The sequence below is a fragment of the Thunnus maccoyii genome, chromosome 1, assembly GCF_910596095.1.
Source record: "Thunnus maccoyii chromosome 1, fThuMac1.1, whole genome shotgun sequence".
NCBI lineage: Eukaryota > Metazoa > Chordata > Actinopteri > Scombriformes > Scombridae > Thunnus > Thunnus maccoyii.
In genome coordinates, this window is record NC_056533.1 from 25,908,913 (window position 1) to 25,929,773 (window position 20,861).

The window sequence follows — 20,861 nt, forward strand, 5'->3', positions numbered from 1 at the left end:
TCTCTCTCAACCCAACCGGTAAAAACAGGTGGCCGCCCACCTAGAGCCCGGTTCTGCGCGAGGGGGACTGCATGTCAGATTTATGTTCAGTGTCAAAATCAGTCCATGTTACGCCTGAGACACACTGCCTACCTGTACAGTGCGTGTGCGTCAACTGATAGAGTTGACTTTTACAATGGCCATCAATAATAGAATGTTTCATATCATTTCACTACAAATCTTATTTACATTTAGTTTAGACAGGAAAAGGTTAGGAAGCGTGTGCTCAATTGTGAAAAATATGAGGTGAAAGCGGTATGGTGGGGTCTGGTTGGGGCTACTTCTGTGTCAGCCACATGCACTCCTCACACAGGAAGGTTTTTTTATTATTATTTATTTCATTGATTATATGAATCATTCCGCCATTTAAATCCCCGTTGTCACCGCTCCAACTGAAGAAAATCCCTCCAGAGGACAACCAGTTCCCCAAACGAGCCAAAAACAATCCGACAAACAAACCTCCAAACTAACTGTCAGGAGGGAAACTGACAAAAAAATAAAGAAAAAAACAAAACCAACAGTCCAACTGGAAGCATGTAAAACAACAGGCAGGAGTCCTGGTTTGAACTAATATCACAGAAAACGAGTAGGAGTCGAGAAACGCTCTGTGTGTCAACGACTTTTTACACTGGAGCGCCCAGCCAGGGAGGCTTCCTGCCCCGGCGTGCACCGCGCAGGCTGACCCGCAGTGGTGACATTTTATTTTTTATGTATGTGACAGATGTGTTGAATAATAATAACAATAATAATAATAATAATAATAATAATAATAATAATAATAATAATAATAATAATCCAGACATGGCTTACTACTCTATACTTGCAGAACGTGTCAATTCCCATTAAAAGTTTTTAAAAAAAACACCTACTGTAAATAGAGGTTAAAGAGAGATCAGGAGAAAACTGCTGCAAGATAAAATATAAAAGTTTATTATAACACAGTATGTATTTTGGATAAATTCATTGTATCTCTCTGCTGACATACAACTGTTTTCCATGGGAAACATCACAATGACACTAAACATTTTCACAAGAAAACAACCCCAAAACAGAATAAAGTTGCAGAACCTTAGTTATCAAAACTCACATAATGTCTATCAAACATAAACTAAACTGTTTGAAATTATGGAGAGAAAAAAATGTTAATAAAATTGACAATATAAACTACAACAAAGTGTTACAAAGCCCATTAGATTTTGTGTATCTGTCATATCGTCACAAAGTTTTAGTATAAAATTTGCATTTATTTCAGTCTTTCCAACCTGTTAACTCTCCCCCATGATACTCCCTGGAGGTTTGGTAGACAGCGCTCTTCTGTACAGACATTCTTTAAACACAGCAAGACGTAAACAAAGTAAAGGGCAATGTACTGTTCTGTACTGTCTGTATGTACATATGTACACATTTATTAAAGTCTCCTAATCTGAAACACTTTATTACAAGAGTTTCTGACAAGCTGTAACGTAAAAACTTCTTCAGTTGCTTAGTTGCTGAAAGTCGAGCAATTTTTTCTATTAGTAAAAGATGAATTATGATCAGCAGTTAAGTAGTGGAGATGCTCATGCTAAATTCCATGGTAAAGGAGATCATATTTGGGAATATTTTGAGGGTCTATGGGACTCTGGACAATCATCTTCCCCCGCATGGCTCCCCTGTATATGACCTCAATCAGATCCATGAAGTCTTGTTTGGTTTTGAAGCTGCCGACAAACTTGGTGTGATCTGGTGAGCTGAAAGAAAAGAAAAAAATAAACACAATTATCAGCAAATTAAATTGTTTTCTGTCATGTATAGAGGGTCTTCCAACATTTCTTTTTTCATTATGGTTTTTTTAATGCAATGTGTATGTCTGTGGTAGTGTATAATGTATGTCTGTGTAAGTGTTGATTTCCATGTTTCATGCTGTTTTAGCAAAAACAACAGTATATCTCGATAAACAGATCAGTTGATCAACAGCAAATTAATAAGAAACAATTCTGATGATCAGTTAATTGTAAGTCATTTAAACAAGTTTTCTCATGTGAATATTTTCTGCTTTTAGGGCTGCAACCAACAATTATTTTCAAATATAATAAATTATTGATACAATTATGATAAACCACTTTGTACTCAATAGTTAATACTAAGGCTGCAACTAACATTTTTTTTCATCGTCAATTAATCTGACGATTATTTTCTTGATTAATCGATTAGTTGCTTAGTCTATAAAATGGTGAAAAATGTCAATCACTGTTTCTGAAAGCACAAGGTGAAACCTCAAATTCCAAAGACATTCAGTTTACTATCACAGAGGATAGTGCTGCTTTTACACATCTGTTTACCCTTAGGTTTTGAACTGTTGCTCGGATAAAACAAGCAATGTGAAACTGTCACTGTTTCCAAACACTTTGTTAGATCAAAGAGGATTAGCTAACTGAGAAAAATTAGCAGATTAATCGATAATCAAAATAACTGTATGAAAGCCTGAGCTGCAGCCCCCCTTAATTGGTAATTGAGCCAGAGCCAATCAGTGACTACTACACATAGTGGTCAGTTGCTTCAGCTGAATTGTGTGCATGAATGACACAACTGTTGGTAGAGCTGGGCGATATGGACAAAATCAAATATCACATATTTTTTACTAGATACCTCGATATCAATATTAAGACAATATTGTAGGGATGACTATTGGTGCTTTCACAAAAGATTTACACAATGGGATTTTTGATAAATAATCATCAATAATGTGGATATAATGACTAAGTGGGTAAAAGCAAATAATAGAGCAGCTAGAACAGTCTAGTAAGTTCAGAAAATGACATCGCTTTACTGTAATGCAGCTTTTAAAACCAGGAAAAGACAACATTTATGCCATATCACAATATTGATATCCAAAATCTAAGATGACATATAGTCTCATATAATGATGTTGATATAATATCAATATATTGTCCAGTACCAACTGTAAGTACTCACTACCTTTAGACTTATTATTTGAAGAATTCACTTGTTTATTTTGGGTGTTTGTTAAAGGTTGTTTGCCTGACCACCATTTATGACCATGTGCCAGCTTTATTGCCTTGTTGCACATGCTTTCTCTTGCATGTCTTCTAATGTCTATGGACTGTTCTGTAACTATGATGAGTACTAGAGTTAATTCACAGTATGGCAGAATTTTATTTGAAACTGTTATTTAATTTGTTAACAAGTCAGTCAACTAATAATTATTTTGCGGGTTTATTTGGAGATGCATTTTGCCAATTTAGTTGTTAACCTGTAAGTGAGCTTATTACAACACTTCAGTGATTCCTGTTATATGTATATTGTTTATTTTCTATTATTGAAGATCTCACCTCCTTTATAGAAGGGAAATGTAACTTATTGTGACATCCTTAATAAAAATCCTTTCCCTGTCTCTTTGACTGGAGTTACTCCATGGTATTGCCAACCCAGATAAGTGTTTCCTGAGGTCATCTCCTCAACTATAACTGTTAATTGCAGCCCTTCTGAATCATTGATCATAGCTGACAAACAGGACAAATAAACTCACCCATAATCCACCTTCATGTGCTGCCCGTTGAAGAAGAAAACAGTGGAGGGGATGTAACTGATGTCAAAGTATCTGGTGTAGATGGGAGCTTTATCCACATCGACGATGTAGATCGCGGCCATGTTGCTCAAGTCATGGGCGGTTTTTGACAGCTAGAAAAAAAGGACAGAAACGTCGATTTAGCGACAGCAAAGCAACTTTTAGCAGCAGCTTGGCAGCTAATGTTACAGTCTGCTTACAATTTCATCGAGTTGGAGGCAAACCGAGTCTTCGTCTCTTCCAAACCTCAAAACTACGACTTTTTCTGCTACGCCTTTGATGACTTCATCTATGTCTTTTTTGCACGTTAATTTAGGCAAAAACAAACTCATTTTCCAAGGCTTTAAAAACTAACTAGCTTCTGTTGACAGCTCAGGAGGAAACTACGTCATCTTTGCTGTACAGCGCTATAAAACACCCGTCTGGAAACAAATAACCAACTAGTAAAGAAGTGATTATTATACATTATATCGACGCTTCATATATAATGAAAGCTACTGTAAAACACTATTCTTTAAACATTTTGTTATGGTCAACCGGCTGAACATTTGAGACCAAATAAGCGGTGTCATGCAACGTAGCGGCGTTTCACTACGACACATTATAGTGTGACACAGAGCAACAACGTGACCTTTCCGCAATATTTGGCAAGCGTGGACGCTGAGACAAGTAAACCAGACTTCAGGACTATTTATTTGGACATTTGAGGGGGTGCAACTATTATTCACAATATTATTATAATGGAAACGAAACAAAAACGCGCCAGCTACTCTTCTTGTTCTGTTTAAATCCTTCAACTTGACACGCCTGCAGTCCTGAAAGTTTAGCTTTTATCACGATGTTACGGCTCTTTACAAGCCGAGGTTTTTATGAACTCTGGAAATGCAGTCATTTTGTGTCATCCTGCGTCACCAAGAGGCAAATTACCAGTTTTCTTCCAGCCAGCAGTGCCTGCCAGCACCGAGTGTCCATCCTGTCTCGCCACTTCAACACTGGGAGTCCGGCGAGGAAAGATGCCCCTCAGCCTCAGACAGATCAGTCAGAGGAAAGAGAGACAGTAGATTTGGACAAATGGAAGTCTGTAATGAGATCCCAAGCTGCATTAGACGAGAAACAACAAGTCATTGAGGAAGAGGATGCGCCAGGAGGTGATTTAAAGGACAGCTCTGCCCTGGAGGCAACCCGGGATCTGGTTGCGATGTGGCGTCAAGCTGGGAAGCTTGTACCTCAGGAGATGACTGATTTGGAGGTTCAGATGCTGGCAAAGCTCACCACCAAGTCCTCCAGGAAAAAGTACCTGAAGTACCTGGCCCTCAGGGAAGGCCACAAGAAGTCCCGTAAGGAGAAGCAGCAGCAGAAGAAGGCAGAAAGGGAGGAGAGGCTGAAAAGAGATGATACGGAGGAAGGAGATGACCAGAGAGGACAAGAGATGAAAAACACATTCCTCCTTCAGTTCTGGGGCCGGAGCCTTGACAAGCTTCTGGGCTGGAGGAGCGCCCAGGCCATGGTGTTCGGTCAGCCGCTGGTGTTTGACATGAGCTACGAGCCCAACATGTCCAGGCGGGAGATAGAAAACACTGTGTCCCAGCTGATGGAGGTGGAAGGATGGAACCGGCGTGCCGTTGAGCCTTACCACCTACACTTGTGCAACCTGCAGCCAGACGGGGCTTACAAGAACGAGTTTCTCAAACGGTACGGTGCAGAGGCCTGGGATCGCCTGCTCATCACCTCCACTGACCGCCAGCATGTCGATGTGTTTCCTCATGAACACCTCGTATACCTCACTGCTGACTCCCCTAATGTCCTCCGCACCTTTGACCACTCGAAGGTCTACATCATCGGAGCTCTAGTGGACCGGTCGATCCAGCCAGGCTTGTCACTAGCGAATGCCAAGCGTCTAAAGCTGGCTACAGCCCGTTTACCGCTGGATGAGTTCCTCCACTGGGAGTGCGGAGCCAAAAATCTGACTCTGGACCAGATGATACGCATCATGTTGACATTGAAGGACACGGGGAAATGGGAGGAGGCGTTGAAGTTTGTGCCTAACAGGAAGCATGATGGCTTCCACCCACAGCAGGCACAGAGAGAAATCACCAACGACAGAGTCAGAGTCACAAGTCATGGACCAAGAGAGGATGGTGACAGGTCGTTAAGATCTAGAGAAAGAATGAATGAAAGGATATTTAGAAGTGGGGACCGTAAAGACTCTGGGTTCAGTGGTAGGGACAGAGTGTCTGGACTGCACAGCAACAGAGAAAACAAATCAGCTGCAACCAGAGTACGGACATCATTTAAGAGCAGCATGGAGGGAAGAAATAGTGCAGGCAAAGGCAAGAAGTGGTGGGATAGTGAATGAACTAACATTGCCATTAATTGGTTAATAAGGACACATCTGTTTATAATCACTGTCTGAGGAAATGTCAAAAAACTGTAACAAGTGCTAAATAAAATGTTGCAATAGGTAGTCATTGCTGCTTAATTATTATTTTTTACTGTTAATTAAAATATTGCATTGGAACTTAAGACAAGAACAAGACATTTCAAAAATGTAGAAACTACTTTGGTCTTTATTTTGGTCTGACATGAGAAACAATATTGCAAAAGATGTATAAATATTCTTTTGTGCTTTCACTGTAAATTATAATATCACCACCGCAGAGAGAGCACAGTTTTCTATACTGAGATTAAATAAACCAAAATAGTGTACAGCTTAGTTTTAAAAAATTGCAAAGGACATGTGCAATATATTACTTGTCATTTCACAGAAGTGAAAAAAAAAATCCATAATATTTTTTTTAAATAATGCAAAATAAAAAATACCCATCATCCAAATCACTGACATAATTCAATGAAAACAAAATAAACCCTTTTGAAATATTTAGAAAACTGTTGCTTCTTTTTTTTTTTTTTTGAAACATCACAAAAGTCAAACTCTTGACAATATCCACACTTTCTCTAAAGACTGATACAATACTGCAGCATCATTACAGTCTACTGCTGTTCCATTAGTTCACCTCCAAAATACTTAATGCATATTATTCTTTTTCAGGGTGTAATACACAAAATGTTAATACAATGCTTTAAAACTTGATAGCACCATTATACCAAGTGGGGAAACCCCTGCAATATAAAGTGCATCCTCAGTTCTTTTTGTAATTGTGGTCACAGTGTATGTGACGGCTCACTATCTGCTGTTTGTAACTGTCTGGTGGGTTTTTCAACAACACGTTGACCCTTCCGGCCTCGGGTTCATCAGTACCATTGATGCAGAACAGACCATTATGAATATAATAGTGTTAAACAAACTAGCCTAATGTTCAAGTCTGAATAACCGTGTAACACTGACTCATCTTGACCTCACAACACAGCAATAAATAGTTCTTTCTATGGTTTAAACAAGGCTACAATGGCTCTGAAATGCATTTTTCTTTCATCACTATCCGGTCATGATTCCTGAACAAACAAATTCAAGTTAAAGAGAATAAACAGCAAGTTTACAGATTTTAAAATCATCCTCATCATAAATAGTGAAAAATCCAATTATTAGGGCTGCTTTTCACAAAAACGAGTAGCAACAGACTCATACTGGTATGGAAAATGTCACAGAATGACCAACTTTTGGTGTTGACTAACAAAGTCACTCAACACGGCAGCAATATCCTCCATAGTGAGCTCCTGTTCATACTTGGTCACTTTAAGTGGGCTCTGATGCTGCGCTGGTCTCAGATAAAGACGTGTTGCCGCTCTTTGACCTCTACAGCACCAGGATGTCTCCAGTGCAGCGCTCACAGCAGTTAAAGGTGATGTTCTCATAGCGGGTGTAGGGGTGAAACCTGCCGATGCTCTTCTTATTGCCCAGAAAGTTTGAGGGGGACGAGTCACTGAGCGGGGGCTCCACCTTGTTTTCTGAACAGGAAATTGGATCTAAAATCTTCAGCACCTAAGACAGAAAACATAACATCACACATTTGTGAACCTTTTGGATTTTTTGACAAATATTCAAAAATAAAAATGGTATAAAATTTTAGGGGGGAAAAAAGGGAAAGAAAAACTAATTTTGTACCTTCTCAGCCATCTTCTCTGCTGGTGTGCTGCAGAGCTGTTCAGGTGTCGCACTGCTGCTGCTTTTTGCCACACTGCTGCTGGTGTCGCCCAACAGGTGGGAGTTGATGGCGTCTGCTAGCTTATGATTGGCTGCTGCCAGCTCTCCTGTGCTGAGGGGCTGTGCGCTGGGGTAGTATGTCTGCTGTCTGCCCCATTGCAGAGACACCAGGAGCTGCTCCAGAGATCTGACAACAGAAAAGTAAGTCAGCACACAGACTCCTTTTCTCTGTCAACGGCACATTGCAGACAACTAAGGTCAGCAATGAAAACAAACCTGACTATCTGGAATTTTGTACTAAATAGACTATCTTTGGAAGATACTGAGTCAATATAGCCAACTAATGAAGCCTCATTTTTGTACATAACAAGGTTTCTTATAGTATTTTTAAGTGAGTTCTTAGTGAATACATTAGTTGATTTAGAAATTATAGATTTGTGGTTATGCTACAGTGTGTATGTTACCTATGAGTGAGCACCATGTCCCCTGAGAACTCTTCTCTCTCTAACAGCAGGTCCTGAATTGCTCCTTGTGCCTCTCTGGTCTGACGCTGCAGAGCTGCTCTGGCATTTGTCAGCTCCTCTGCCATGACTCTGAGGAGACATTGATGCATGTGTACATTCAGCATTCAGCATAATAACAGTGATTTAGTCATTCCTTATTTATCCTTGTAGAACAATAATCTTTTTTTATGTTATTTGTCTTCCTCCAGCATCCTTGACAGATGCTTGCCCACACTAATCTTCTTTTAAAAGCCAGGATGAGATGACACCGTCCCATCCCTTTCTCTTTCTTTCCATCTCCAACCATGCCTAATTATCACACATCATTTTGTCTGTTTCGTACTTGCTGGCCAGGAACTTGCTCCTCCAAACGTCACACTGGATACTCATGCGCTCCAGCTGCTCTGCCGTGTGTGCCAGACTCCGGCCCAGAGCCTCATTCTCCAGAATCAGCTGGTTCTTCTCTCGTGCCAGACGCTCAAAGTGGTACTGAAGGTCATCACCCACAGACGCCACCAGCAGTTTCTTTAGTTCACGGTTCACCTGCCACACAGAAAGAATAAAGATCAAGATATGTATGAGGAAATGGATTGTTTAATGTGTAATAATTTAAAAGCACTACATCACTAAAAATAAACCACCCTACTAGTAAATCAAATATCTAAGTGTGTATCTGACTCATAGGGGCCTTACTTCTGTCTGCACACGGAGCTGGTTAGAAAGGCCTTCCTTGTCCTGCAACAGCCTGCGTTCAGAGTTCTGCAGCTTCTCCAGCTGTCCTCTCCAGTCCTCCACCACAGGCAGCGGGGGAGAGCCTTGCTCCTCAGTCTCTCCTTTCCCCTCAGTTGGCCCTGCACGGCTGCTTCGGCTTATAGCAGCACGAGGGACAACGATCCTCACAGCATCGACCTCTGTGCAGGCCTCTCGACTCACCTTGCCCAGGTGGAGCACCCCGAGAGGTTGGGGTGCCACAGGGGGAGGAGGATGGGTAGATTTGGGGCTGTGTTTGGGGCTTGCCACCTTCAAGAGGGGAACCGGAGACGGACCTGGTGGCAGCGTATCTGTGGTTACCTCCAGGATGGCTGGTGGTTTTTCAGTTTCCATGCCATCACCAGCACCTCGGACGGGCACATGGGCAGAACCTGGAAGAAGCAAACAAAGGGCTGAGTTTTATGCCTCACTCACACTTTGCATTACAATATAGCCGATGTGATCATATCATAAGTGGACCGCTGTCTAAATGCAGGTGTGCATATTTCTAAAAACATACTGAAGATGCAGTGGGATGCAGTCACACAAATTGGGTGGTAGTCAGTGATATATGGCATAGTGTGAATGCTGATGTGTTCCTGACTGCACCTTGTCAACTTTTTATTGTACAACATCACAAACATCATTACCAAAGGCTTAAATGTTCCAAAAACATGCAACCAAATAGTCATTAAATTCCTTCTCTAGTGTAATGTACTTTTACTTTTTTGGACCCAAACAAAATGTTATTGAAAACTGTAATGTACTGAAAGCCAGGGTTGTTGCCAGACTAATACTGGATTTTATTCAGTTTTTCTATGGCTGCTTGTGTTTAGTACAAGACATTTTCAAACAACATCCAGCCCAATGTGTGGCTGAGTGCAAAGGTCTGTTTTTAGTGTTGAGCAGCAGACACAAAATCTGAAAATGAGATTACTTGAGATGTCTTGTGTTCAAAATACTAGTGCACAAGGTCTAAACAGGGATTTAACCTGACTATGCAAGCTTAATGAGAAAAATGAGTTCCCTGCTTGTATGTAAGATGAAATAATTATATTAGAAAGGATTTTTGTTGTTTGTTTTGTTTTTTCTGTGCAATGTTTAACATTTGGCCCATCCCACATGGGGTTACAAGATACCACTGTTTTACGAAACATCTTCCAGTAATACATATAAAAAGTATATAAAGAAGCATGTGAACAAGAAACAAACAAAAAATTAAAAACAATACAAAAAAAATCCCAAATGAACTGTTCACAGTGAGGAACTATTGCATATCTACAGATTATATCGACTAAAGAATGAAGAGACTTAAAGAAAAGTGGTGACGAAAAAGTGCTGCAATTGACAGATCGGGTGAGAAACGTAAACAACAGTTTGCAGCATATAAACACTGAAGATTTAATCAAAACAGCTCACAGCTTAACGTTACCTCTCACAGCAGCAGTCATGGTGGAGGTGGATACACTAGCTGAGGAGGAAGAGTGTAGATTAGGCGAAGAACGGGTTGCTGATCCTCCTGAGACAAATTTAAGAGAAAAAGCACTTTGTAAACAAATATTGTTACTATTCAGTGTTTATGACAGTGATGAAAGGGGGCCGCTAGTCAAAGGTCAACAGCTGAGGTACTGATAATAAGCTAGATAAGCGTTAGCTAGCTGTTTCCTGAGCAGTTAACGTGAAGTTTATCTGCCTAAATCACAGTAAGCTGACGTTATGCTAACAGGCTAGTTGTTGGCTAAACATATATACATTTTCCAGTAGCTATATCTAGGATTAAATGTGGAGATTCAGATAAATTGTTAGGTAACATACCGTCTAACAATTAGTCTTTCCTCCTTTCGCTGTGTTTCGCAAGCTGTTTATTTGGTCACCGGATACAGTTGGCTTCTCACGCGTTTTCTCGTGAATTTTTCCCTGATAAATATCTTTCAGGCAGAACTTCCTGTTATACAAATTCTGCCTCTCTCCTAAAACTGAAAGCCGCAGCTTCGAGAAATTCTCTGTTTGGCACAATAAACAAACAAAATAATCCTAACATTAACTCTAGCAATTTCTAACATTAGTTCAAACATGGTGAAAATCAGCAGCGCTACACTAGAAAGCCTGACAGACCAACCTCAGGGAATTAAATACCCAGTGTAAAGACACATGTCCGGTCTCTCCACATAAAACTGATCTCCGATCGGCTGCTTGGTTATTTACCTATATTATCACACCAGCAACAAAAAACTGCAACTGACTGAGGACCAGAAAATATTTGGTGGTGTAACAGTTGAAAATGACCCGACGCATATAACGCGGAACCTTTAAACTAAGTCGATGTGTGCTCAACGGACAAAGGACAGTTACGCCACCAATGTTACTACGCTACCGTAGTGCAGTTTTTTATTTTTCACCAGTCGAGATGTTACGAAATTGATTCGCGATGATGCACACATTCTTCAAGGACGGTTAAACCAAGTTAACTCCAGAGTTTGCAATTTAGCGTACATTTTTTCGCGGGGTTCAAACTTTTTTTACAGTAATCATGGGAGTGCAGGGACTGTGGAGGCTGCTGGAGAGCACAGGGAAACCCATCAACCCCGAGACACTGGAGGGACAGATCCTTGCTGTTGGTATCCAAACTATTGTGTGTCCATCTATCTAACATATTTTTCTATCCATCCAGCTCTTTTCCTACATCTCTCTGTCAGATGTATGGGTGTAACTGACTGTCTCCTGTTCAGCATTAACCTTAACCAGATCCCCTCCAGATATCAGTTTATGGCTGAACCAGGCAGTGAAGGGGGTGAGGGACCGTGAAGGCAACAGTGTCCACAACGCCCACCTCCTCACTCTCTTCCACCGCATCTGTAAGCTGCTGTTTTTCCGCATCAGGCCAGTCTTTGTGTATGATGGGGACGCACCACTGCTGAAGAAGCAGACTCTGGTGGGTCCAATGGTTGCCGAGGAGCCATATAAACTCTTTTCTGAATATAGTAAACAGAATTCTACCAATTGGATGTGATTCACAGCTTTTCTGTCTGTTACCGTGGCTTTTCCTTGCAGGCTCTGAGGAGGCAGAGGAAGGAGGAGCTGAGCCGAGAGTCCAAACAAACCAATGAGAAACTCCTCAAGACATTCCTGAAGAGACAGGCTATCAAAGCTGCACTTGGAGACCGCAGGTAAGGGATAGATGGAGGGTAACATCAGCCTCCGCAGACAACTCAGCCTCTGGAAGCAAATTAAATCCACACACTGGCTGTAGAAACAAATCCTGCCAGAGATTTTCCTGCCTTTGTTTCTTCTACATTTCTACTTTCATACTGTGTAAATGCTTAATAATAAAACTGAACTCTCATACTAGATATTGTATTCTCACTGGTTGTGTCTAAAGTAACGCTCTTTGTTTTTCTTCTCTGTCACAGTAAGGATCCTCTACCCAGCCTCTCCAGTGTGAGGAGAGATGAGGTGGATGATATGTATGTCCTACCCGCCCTGCCACCTGCAGAGGAGAAGGACAAAAGCAGGTCAGAGGCTCGGGAAGGGTTATTATTATTCATTAGTTATGTTGGATGAAGTTGCGAGTACATTCAGTCAGAATATCTAAAGTGTACACCCTGAGGTTTGAATAAGTCAGCTGAAAACAGAGAGAAGGCTGGAAAGTTTCTCAGCTTTGCATGTGTTAGATAGTAGGTTCAGGTCCACTGTAAAGAGAAAAGGTTTTGTAGTCATAGGATAAAAGCACTCCTGAAAAGCCGAGCCAATAACTACAACACATTAAATAAGTTTAAATGTTTAAAAAAACAGCTGAATAGAAAGGAAAGCATGGATCGCTTTTTTCCTGACAATGAGACTAATTTCTTGTCTGTCATCAAAAGAACATCTGACACCAGACCTCTGTTGCGTTTTTTTCTCATAATACAAAATGATATAAACAAAATTATACGAGTACTAAAATCAGAAAGTGCGTCTCTTTTAGAATCTGGTTTTGTTTATACAGTCTTCTCTGCATTTCACCCGTAATCTTACAATTTTTTATTGTATTCCCTCGTCCCTGCAGTTCAGAAGAGGAGGAAGAGAAAGATACGGAGGAGATGTTTGACAGTTATCACATGTATCAGGTAAAATTAGCACATTCACTATAATAATAATCAGAAAGACTTTAATTTGTGTACAAATAATACTATTGATATACTGCTGGGTATATTGATGTTGTGGTAAGAAACAAGATTTAATCTGGTATTTTGGACATTGTAATACTTCCATATAGTTTAGATTATGTTGGACCCTTGTCTTAAAGTGTTTTACAGCAAAGTAATACTGAATCTGAACTTATTAAACTGCTCTTGTTGAGTTAAATTAACAGTGAAGGCCTCAGTTTGGACATAATGTCAACTTTACAAAAGGATTCTTTCTCAAAACTTTCTTGTGTGTCAGTATCTTCTAAAAGAATTTCGAGTTGTGTCGAAAATATCATCGATCATTTTTGATGATTGATACTTGAAGTCAGATTTCTCACTATGTCTCAGGGGGAAATGTATGATGACCCCAACTCTGTGGACATCAACTCAGAGGAGTTTGCCAGCCTTCCTCCAGAAATGAAACATGAGATACTCAAAGACATGAAAGAGTTTTCCAAAAGACGCCGGACTATGTACCACAAACCTCCAGAGGTACATTTCACTCTCATTCACATAGACATGCAGAGATACAGACACGTCCTCCTCTCAACATTGACTCCTTTTCACTTGTACTTAGTGTTCAGGAGACTTTTCCCAGTACCAGCTGGCCGGTCTGCTGCAGAGGAACCAGCTGAACCAACGTCTGGAGAGTGTGGAGAAAGAGATGAGCCAGCGGAGCGCCGGCAGCGCCCCGCAGCTCTACCAACAGGATGGCGACCAGCAGAGTCACGACATAGAGTCACACCGACTGGTTTCAGAAGACCATTCCCACTATATCCTTATTAAAGGTGAGACGGCAACTGTTTTGAAAATTGGTTAATATTTTTCAATATTATAATAGTATAATAGTAATTTTTCAAGCAAAAATGCCAAACATTATCTGGTTCAAGCTTCTCAAATGTGAGGATTTGTTGCTTTTCTTTCTTTTGTTAACAATATAAACTGAGTATCTCTAAGTTTTGGACTCTAACACGTAAGATTTCCAATCCATGGAAGTTGTGACGGACATTTAAAGTATTTTCTTAAAATTAAAAGAGTAAATGATTAATTGATTAATTGGCAGAATAATTGACAATGAAAACAATCATTAGTTGCAGCCCTGTGTTTACTCAGTGAAAGGACCAACTGTAATGCCAGGCAATGGTAGTATTACTGATATAAAACAATAAACAGACAGTTGTTCACTGTGATAGATTACCAGTCTCTAGATTGGAATACAATAATAAAATATATGGAAACAAATGGCTGTTTGTTTGTACTTGTTGTAAAGTGAAGGTTGCATGATTTGTAGATGATGAGTTAAAACATTCAAACCACTAGTATGGTCCTTTTTTTAACGGTTCTTCATGTGGTAAAAGAGACTGTAAAAATCTAAAACTACCACTCATCCTTTGCCATTCAGGCTCCAGAAAAAGTGAGAATGTCCCGGAGAGTCAACCCGCAGCAGCTCCCTGGTCTGGGAGCTCCCTGTCAGGCTGTAAGAGGCGAGGAGCGGACAAACCTGAGCCCCTGTGGCGTCCTGTCTGTGAGGAAGACGCAGACGTGCGGGGTTCCTCTCCAGAAGACTCTAAACCCTCTGTATCTAAACCCTCCGTTTCCACTCAGGGAGACACATCACCCCCCTCGCCTCGTACACTCACAGCTATACAGGCTGCGATGAACGGCAGCTCGGACGAGGAGAAGGTGGAGCAGGATGAGAAGGATGGCAGTGTGTCTCCACGTACTCTGCTGGCCATCCAACAAGCTCTGGCTGAGGAGGAGGAGGATGCAGCAGAACGTAGGACTCTAATCAGTAGCTCACCCACCAAGCCACAGGTGCATATTCGTCATCCTGTGCCACAAGTGGTCATCAGCAGCTCAGAGGAAGAGACAGGACCAGATGTTTTGCCAAAGTCGAATTCTTTATCCAATGAAAAATTCTATTTTAAGGTAGACCCAACAGTCCAAAGTTTACATGTCAAAGATAATTTGTTTGTTAGTAGTTCTGAAGATGAGATGGAGGAAGTTATCGGAGAGAGAAATAAAGCGCTTCGCCTCGCAGTGCCGCATCAACCTCACGGAGGATCTGATGGACAAAAAGAGGCAGAGAGACTGATAGAGGTACAGATGAAGTCACAAGAGGAGACGAGCAAAGAAAAGTTGACAGAAAAACAAGAGGAGCCCCTCAGAAAGACTGAAACTCATCCTTTAATACCAGAGCAAAGGAGAAACGAGTCCATTGTTCTACAGGAGAAAAATGGAGACGACGTGAAGTCGGAACGCAGTGAGGAGAGCGAGTCAGAAGGTAATATCCTGTTTAAGATCAGACTTATTCATTATTTGTTAAACAAGAAGATGTTAACAAAAGATTTGACGTTTTCCCAGAGAGCTTCATCGAGGTATCAGAAGAAGAACTTCAAGAGGAGGATGCAGATGAGGTCGGTGACGATGGGACCAAACAAGAAGAAAAAGCAGAAGAAAGTTTGACTGAGTCTCCCAGCGGTGTAGCTGCTGCTTTGGATTTAGAGGAAGAAGAGGACAGCAAAGGGCAGATTGAAGAGAATGAGCTGAAGGAGGAAGCAGAGGCAGAAACCAGCCCAACTCCAGCAATTAATGAGTTTGAAAACGTTGATGTTGTGAGTATTCTTATCAGTATTGTTAAGAGCTCACAAGAGGAAATTGGTGCATTTCTGAACTTCAGTAATGTCTATATTTCCCAAAAGAGCTTTAGGTGGAGCTGTTCAGCAGTGTAATGTGTGTGTTTGTGTGATGCACAGCTGATGGAGTTGTTGTGTGTGTTGTGCTGCAGGCTGAACTGGAGGCTCTGGAGAGCTCTCTGCAGGTGGAGCAGAGCAACCTGAGGGAGCAAAAACAACAGCAGGAGAGGATGGCGAACACAGTCACCGGACAGATGTACCTGGAGAGCCAGGTGAACATTTTAATATCACGTCAACACATATGAACCACACAGGCACTCCCCCCTCACACCTATCCTTATGAAAATAGTTGACATATGAGATATCAAAAAAAAAAAAAAGGATAAAATGAAAATGAACATGTAAAAACTTGTGCATATACTTAGACTGAGATCTGACAAGCAACAGCAGGTGTGTGAAAAACTCTCGGGTATAAATCTCTTCATGGTGCCTCTGCCAGTTCCCAGTGCTATGACACGCAGTCAGTATTATTTCACTGTCTTTACTGGGTGTGTGTGCGTCTGCCAACTCACTCACACTCTTAAATGCCACAAGCTGTCAACATTTTCTTCTTCATAAAACCTCCAAAGTGCCTGACAGTATTTACTTTCCAGCGCTGTTTTGATAACGAGCTGCTAAGAGCGAAGGTATTTCTGAGACAGCTACAGACACACGCACACAATCCCTCATTGTCTGTCGATGAAATATGACTTATTTAAAATTCTTGCAAATAGCGTCAGTTGCATAAAGACATCAAAACACAGCGAGGTTAAAGCATATTGTGGCTCTTCGATTCCAGGAGCTGCTGCGGCTATTCGGCGTGCCGTTCCTGGTAGCTCCGACGGAGGCCGAGGCGCAGTGCGCAGCACTCGACCGAGCGGACCAGACTAACGGGACCATCACGGACGACTCGGATGTGTGGCTGTTCGGAGGGCGACAAGTCTACAAGAACTTCTTCAGCCAGAACAAATACGTCACACATTTCCAGTTGAGCGACCTGCAGAACCAACTAGGTCAGTGGCTGCCATCAACTCAGAGTGTGTGTGTGTGTGTGTGTGTGTATTTGCGTGCTTATACATATGTTGGTCCAGAAAAGATTTCCAAGTGTTTAATGTTTCATCCTTATGAAGTATATAACATTTTTTATTATTAATTCCCTTTTTCCTTTTTATTAAATTGGTCTTTCTAAATATCTTGCATTCGAAGGAATTTATAGCAATTCCTCAGGTCTTTGTTTTTGGGGAGAAGCAGACATCTTTCAATCAGATCTGTTAAACCAATATTCATTTTCAAACCATCGACCAAAATCACAATCATGATGCTATGTCATGGGACCTTAAAAATGTTCTGTATCAAACTTGCAGACACCCTGGCTTACTCTATGTGTGCCTGTACATGAAATGAGTTACACAGGCTGTCATTTGCAGCTGTATACTTGCATACGGTATTTATTTAGTTGCATTCTTGCTGCTGTAGATGGTCTATTATATGACATTCATAAATGGGAATAAATAGAAGGTGTCGACATTGTGCTAGGATGACACATCACAGCAATAATCTGATACATTTATGTTGCACATATCAGGGACAAGTGTTTTTGTTCTGGTTCAGGTTTGGACAGGAACAAGTTGATAAACCTGGCTTATCTGCTTGGAAGTGACTACACGGAGGGGGTGCCAGGGGTCGGATATGTGACTGGCATGGAGATACTGAACGAGTTCCCTGGGTTAGGACTGGAGCCATTAACTCAATTCAAGTATGTGTGTGTTTTATTGTGTTGGTAAATTGTTTGACAGGTCCAAAGTTAGTGCATTTTCAACATGATTTTCAAAGTCTGGAAAACTTTCACTGTTTTTTTCGCCATTATCTTTCCAGTCTCTCTCTACTGTGACTGGCAAAATGTTTAAAAAAATGTTAAAAAGTGGAAAAAATAATATTTAACTGTTCCTTCCCTTTAGTAAATGGTGGTTGGAGGCTCAGGAGAAAAAGCGCTTGGTAGCTGACCCTCGGGACACGAAAGTTAAGAAGAAACTGAGGGATCTAAAACTTCAGCCTGGGTTCCCCAACCCTGCAGTGGCTCAGGCTTACCTACAACCTGCTGTCGACCAGTCGGGCGGCTCCTTCAGCTGGGGACGTCCACAAATCGACATGCTCAAAGAATATCCTTTCTCTTTGTGTCTGTATGTGTGTGCTCATGTTTATGAATGTGTGACTTTTTAAATTTTCCTTAACCAGGCTCTCACGTTCTGTCAGGGTCGTTTTGGCTGGAGCAGTCGGAAGACTGAGGAGACTCTTCAGCCTGTGATCAAGCAGCTCAACACCCAGCAGGTAACTGAGAGAGAGAGTCTCCTTCGTACAGTAGGATTCCCAACCAGGGGCACTTTTACAGTTTCCAGGGGGGAATGTGGAAAATTCAACTGATAAACAGAATTGATTTCATTTCAAAATATGTACAGTATCAGTCAAAAGTTTGGACACAGGTCCACTTATTTGTAAAATGAAGGGAAATAAAAAGGAAAATAGGATTACAAAATGGTGTAATGCTGAGTTTTACTATATTTATAATAAGCAGTAATCTGCCCATCAACCTGAGTCAGTAACATGTTAACACTGTTGCAGTTGAGAGTGTATGAAAACTAGAAGTTGCAATAGTCAGCTCAAAGCAGTGGATAAGTAGTTGTGATAGAACTTAACATTAGTTAAAAGTAAGGGATGAACAGTTTTGAGATAGTTTACACTAGCTAAAATTAGTAAATAATAGTTAAAATGACTGTTAATAATGACAAGTGATGGATAATGACATTGAAAAGTATTGGATAAATAGTTTTGAAATAGTTAGCTAAAAGTATTTAGGTTTTATATGGTTGAAGTTAGCGGTTAGCTAAAAGTAGTAGATAAGCTAAAAATAATAATGCTAAATAAAAAGATCAAATTGACAGCTAAAAGCATAGAAACTTAGTTGAAATTGTCAGCTAAAAGTGGTTGAAATACTGGTAGTTAGCTAAAGGTAATGAATTAACAGTTGAAATAATTAGCTTTTGAAAACTATATAATAATTAGGTTGAAAACTGCCACTCCAAGTGGTAGTACAGATAAAAACTTAAGCAAAGCAACCTAAACATTGACAACTCAACTGTATGAAACATATGATATAAATATAAATAAATAAAAATATAAATATTTACTTTTTATAAAATTAATAGTTTTAAATAACATCCAGTTAATCTATTCAAAAAACATATTTGGAACATGACTGGTGGTGCCAATGAAGGGGTACTTGAACTCATCTGATAGAGCAGTGGGGCTACGTCAGACAAAAAAGTTTGGTAACTACTGTTGTACTAGTTAGTGCACATAGTATCCCGTCTCTTATTCTTCTACATCATTCTTACACTCTGTCACTGTTTTGGTTTAGACTCAGCTGCGGATCGACTCATTCTTCCGCATGGAGCAACAGGAAAAGCAGGCGATCCGAAGCCAGCGACTCCGCCGTGCAGTCACCTGCATGAAGAGAAAGGAGAGAGAAGGGGAAGAGGAGGAGGAGGACATCGAGGAGGAAATGGCTTCCCCATCCAAATCTAAGAAAGGGAAGTCAGCAGGCCCGAGTCAGAAGAAAGGAGAAAATGGAGGCGAGAGAGAAGAGGAGAGGTCAATGGCAGGAGGAGGGTTTCTGGGGTCAGAGGTAATTACTGAATCTGAATCTCCTCTTACACCTTTAAAGGGTGTGAGCAGCTCCATTCACGAGGCCCTCTCAGTAAAGGCCGCTGTCCCTCAATCTACTAAGGCTGTACCACAGAGGGTGAGGCAAAGCAGCAGCAGCAGCAGCTCTGGTGAGGACAGTGATGGTACTGGTGAAGTTGCTTTGGTTACAGCCCGATCTGTGTTCGAGAGCAGCCGACGAGGACGTGGTGCTAAAAGCACAAGAGGGAGAGGAAGGGCAAAGGGAAAGAAGCTATGAGGGGGGAAAAAATGAACTTCAAGCTTAACATAACCATAAATTGTCCGAGCAGAAGGACGGGTTCATAATTTTTCCAAGTCTGTCCTAAAACAACAGTCAGGTGCCCAAATCAATATTGAAATAGGTTTTACTTGCCATAATCATTCCTCGTGTTCATACTGACCATTACAAGATCCCTTCATAATGCACTTACAATGTAAGTGACAGGGAACAAAATCCACAAGCCTCCTTCTGTGCAAAAATATATTTCACAGTTTATCTGAAGCTAATATGAAGCTTCAGCCGTCCAAATTAGTCAAATCAAGTAGATATCTTTCAGTGTTACCATCTTTTTAGTGCCAAAGTCTCTGTCTGAGGAAACACAAAGAGCGAATTTGATTCTTAAAAGACTATAAATGTGGCAAATATCCTCTTGATATGACTAACTCAGACAGCTGAAGCCTCATATAAGCTTCAGATAAACTTTTAAATTCATTTTTGCACAAAATGACTGTGGATATTGGAGCCCATCACTTACATTGAAAGCACATTTGAAGGGGATCTTTTAACAGCCAGTATGAACAGGAGGAATGATTACAGCGAGGAAAATCTCTTTCAGTGTTCATATGGACACCTGACTAATGTTTTAATACACATTTGAAAACTTGTGAACCCATCCTTTTAAAGGCAGAACTGGTCACACACTCCCAAATAACGTCTGTAATATCTTTGATATTTATTTGATAAATATTAATGTGTAAAGGAATCATGAAATCATCAGCACTGATGAACTGAGCTTTTTATTGATGTGATTGAAAATATTTTTACATGCTTACAAGTATGTATGTGAAAGAATGACAATATTTTTGCAATAAAATTTTGAAATACACTTTTTGAAGAACTTTTTTTTTCTTAATCAGGGGAAAGCTTTTGTTCTGTACTAGCTAAACTTAAATTTAAAGTCCCCCTCCACTCAATGTTTTTCTTCTTCCTATGGTTGAATGTTCAAGTGTCACTGCAGAATGACGTGCAGAGTTTGACACTAGAAGACTGTTTTCACATTTATCTGCTGAAAGGGGAAAGTTTCTCTGTGTTCACTGAAAATCAGATTTTTAGTGGTG

General features: G+C 40.7%; 4 protein-coding genes across 4 annotated transcripts; 2 read left to right on the forward strand and 2 right to left on the reverse strand.

The window, feature by feature from the left end:
• Positions 1-953: 953 nt before the first annotated feature.
• On the reverse strand, positions 954-4,019 carry txnl4b (thioredoxin-like 4B). The gene is made up of 3 exons (XM_042431681.1): positions 3,808-4,019; positions 3,569-3,720; positions 954-1,769 (listed from the first exon to the last, which is right to left on the reverse strand). Exons 1-3 carry the CDS (start codon positions 3,937-3,939, stop codon positions 1,604-1,606), a joined length of 450 nt encoding a protein of 149 aa, XP_042287615.1. The 5' UTR covers positions 3,940-4,019; the 3' UTR covers positions 954-1,603.
• Positions 4,020-4,203: 184 nt separating this feature from the next.
• On the forward strand, positions 4,204-6,071 carry trmt10c (tRNA methyltransferase 10C, mitochondrial RNase P subunit). Its single transcript, XM_042431335.1, has one exon. It carries the CDS (start codon positions 4,446-4,448, stop codon positions 5,961-5,963), a length of 1,518 nt encoding a protein of 505 aa, XP_042287269.1. The 5' UTR covers positions 4,204-4,445; the 3' UTR covers positions 5,964-6,071.
• An 85-nt stretch (positions 6,072-6,156) lies between these two features.
• On the reverse strand, positions 6,157-10,876 carry blzf1 (basic leucine zipper nuclear factor 1). Its single transcript, XM_042431569.1, has 7 exons — positions 10,778-10,876; positions 10,395-10,481; positions 8,906-9,354; positions 8,556-8,755; positions 8,174-8,302; positions 7,671-7,896; positions 6,157-7,547 (listed from the first exon to the last, which is right to left on the reverse strand). Exons 2-7 carry the CDS (start codon positions 10,411-10,413, stop codon positions 7,362-7,364), a joined length of 1,209 nt encoding a protein of 402 aa, XP_042287503.1. The 5' UTR covers positions 10,414-10,481; positions 10,778-10,876; the 3' UTR covers positions 6,157-7,361.
• Positions 10,877-11,115: 239 nt separating this feature from the next.
• ercc5 (excision repair cross-complementation group 5) lies at positions 11,116-19,883 on the forward strand. Its single transcript, XM_042431221.1, has 15 exons — positions 11,116-11,580; positions 11,719-11,894; positions 12,014-12,129; positions 12,373-12,474; positions 13,008-13,068; positions 13,477-13,620; positions 13,706-13,916; positions 14,531-15,412; positions 15,493-15,743; positions 15,917-16,036; positions 16,603-16,816; positions 17,415-17,559; positions 17,762-17,962; positions 18,047-18,131; positions 19,219-19,883. Exons 1-15 carry the CDS (start codon positions 11,493-11,495, stop codon positions 19,759-19,761), a joined length of 3,339 nt encoding a protein of 1,112 aa, XP_042287155.1. The 5' UTR covers positions 11,116-11,492; the 3' UTR covers positions 19,762-19,883.
• The last annotated feature ends 978 nt before the right edge of the window (positions 19,884-20,861 follow it).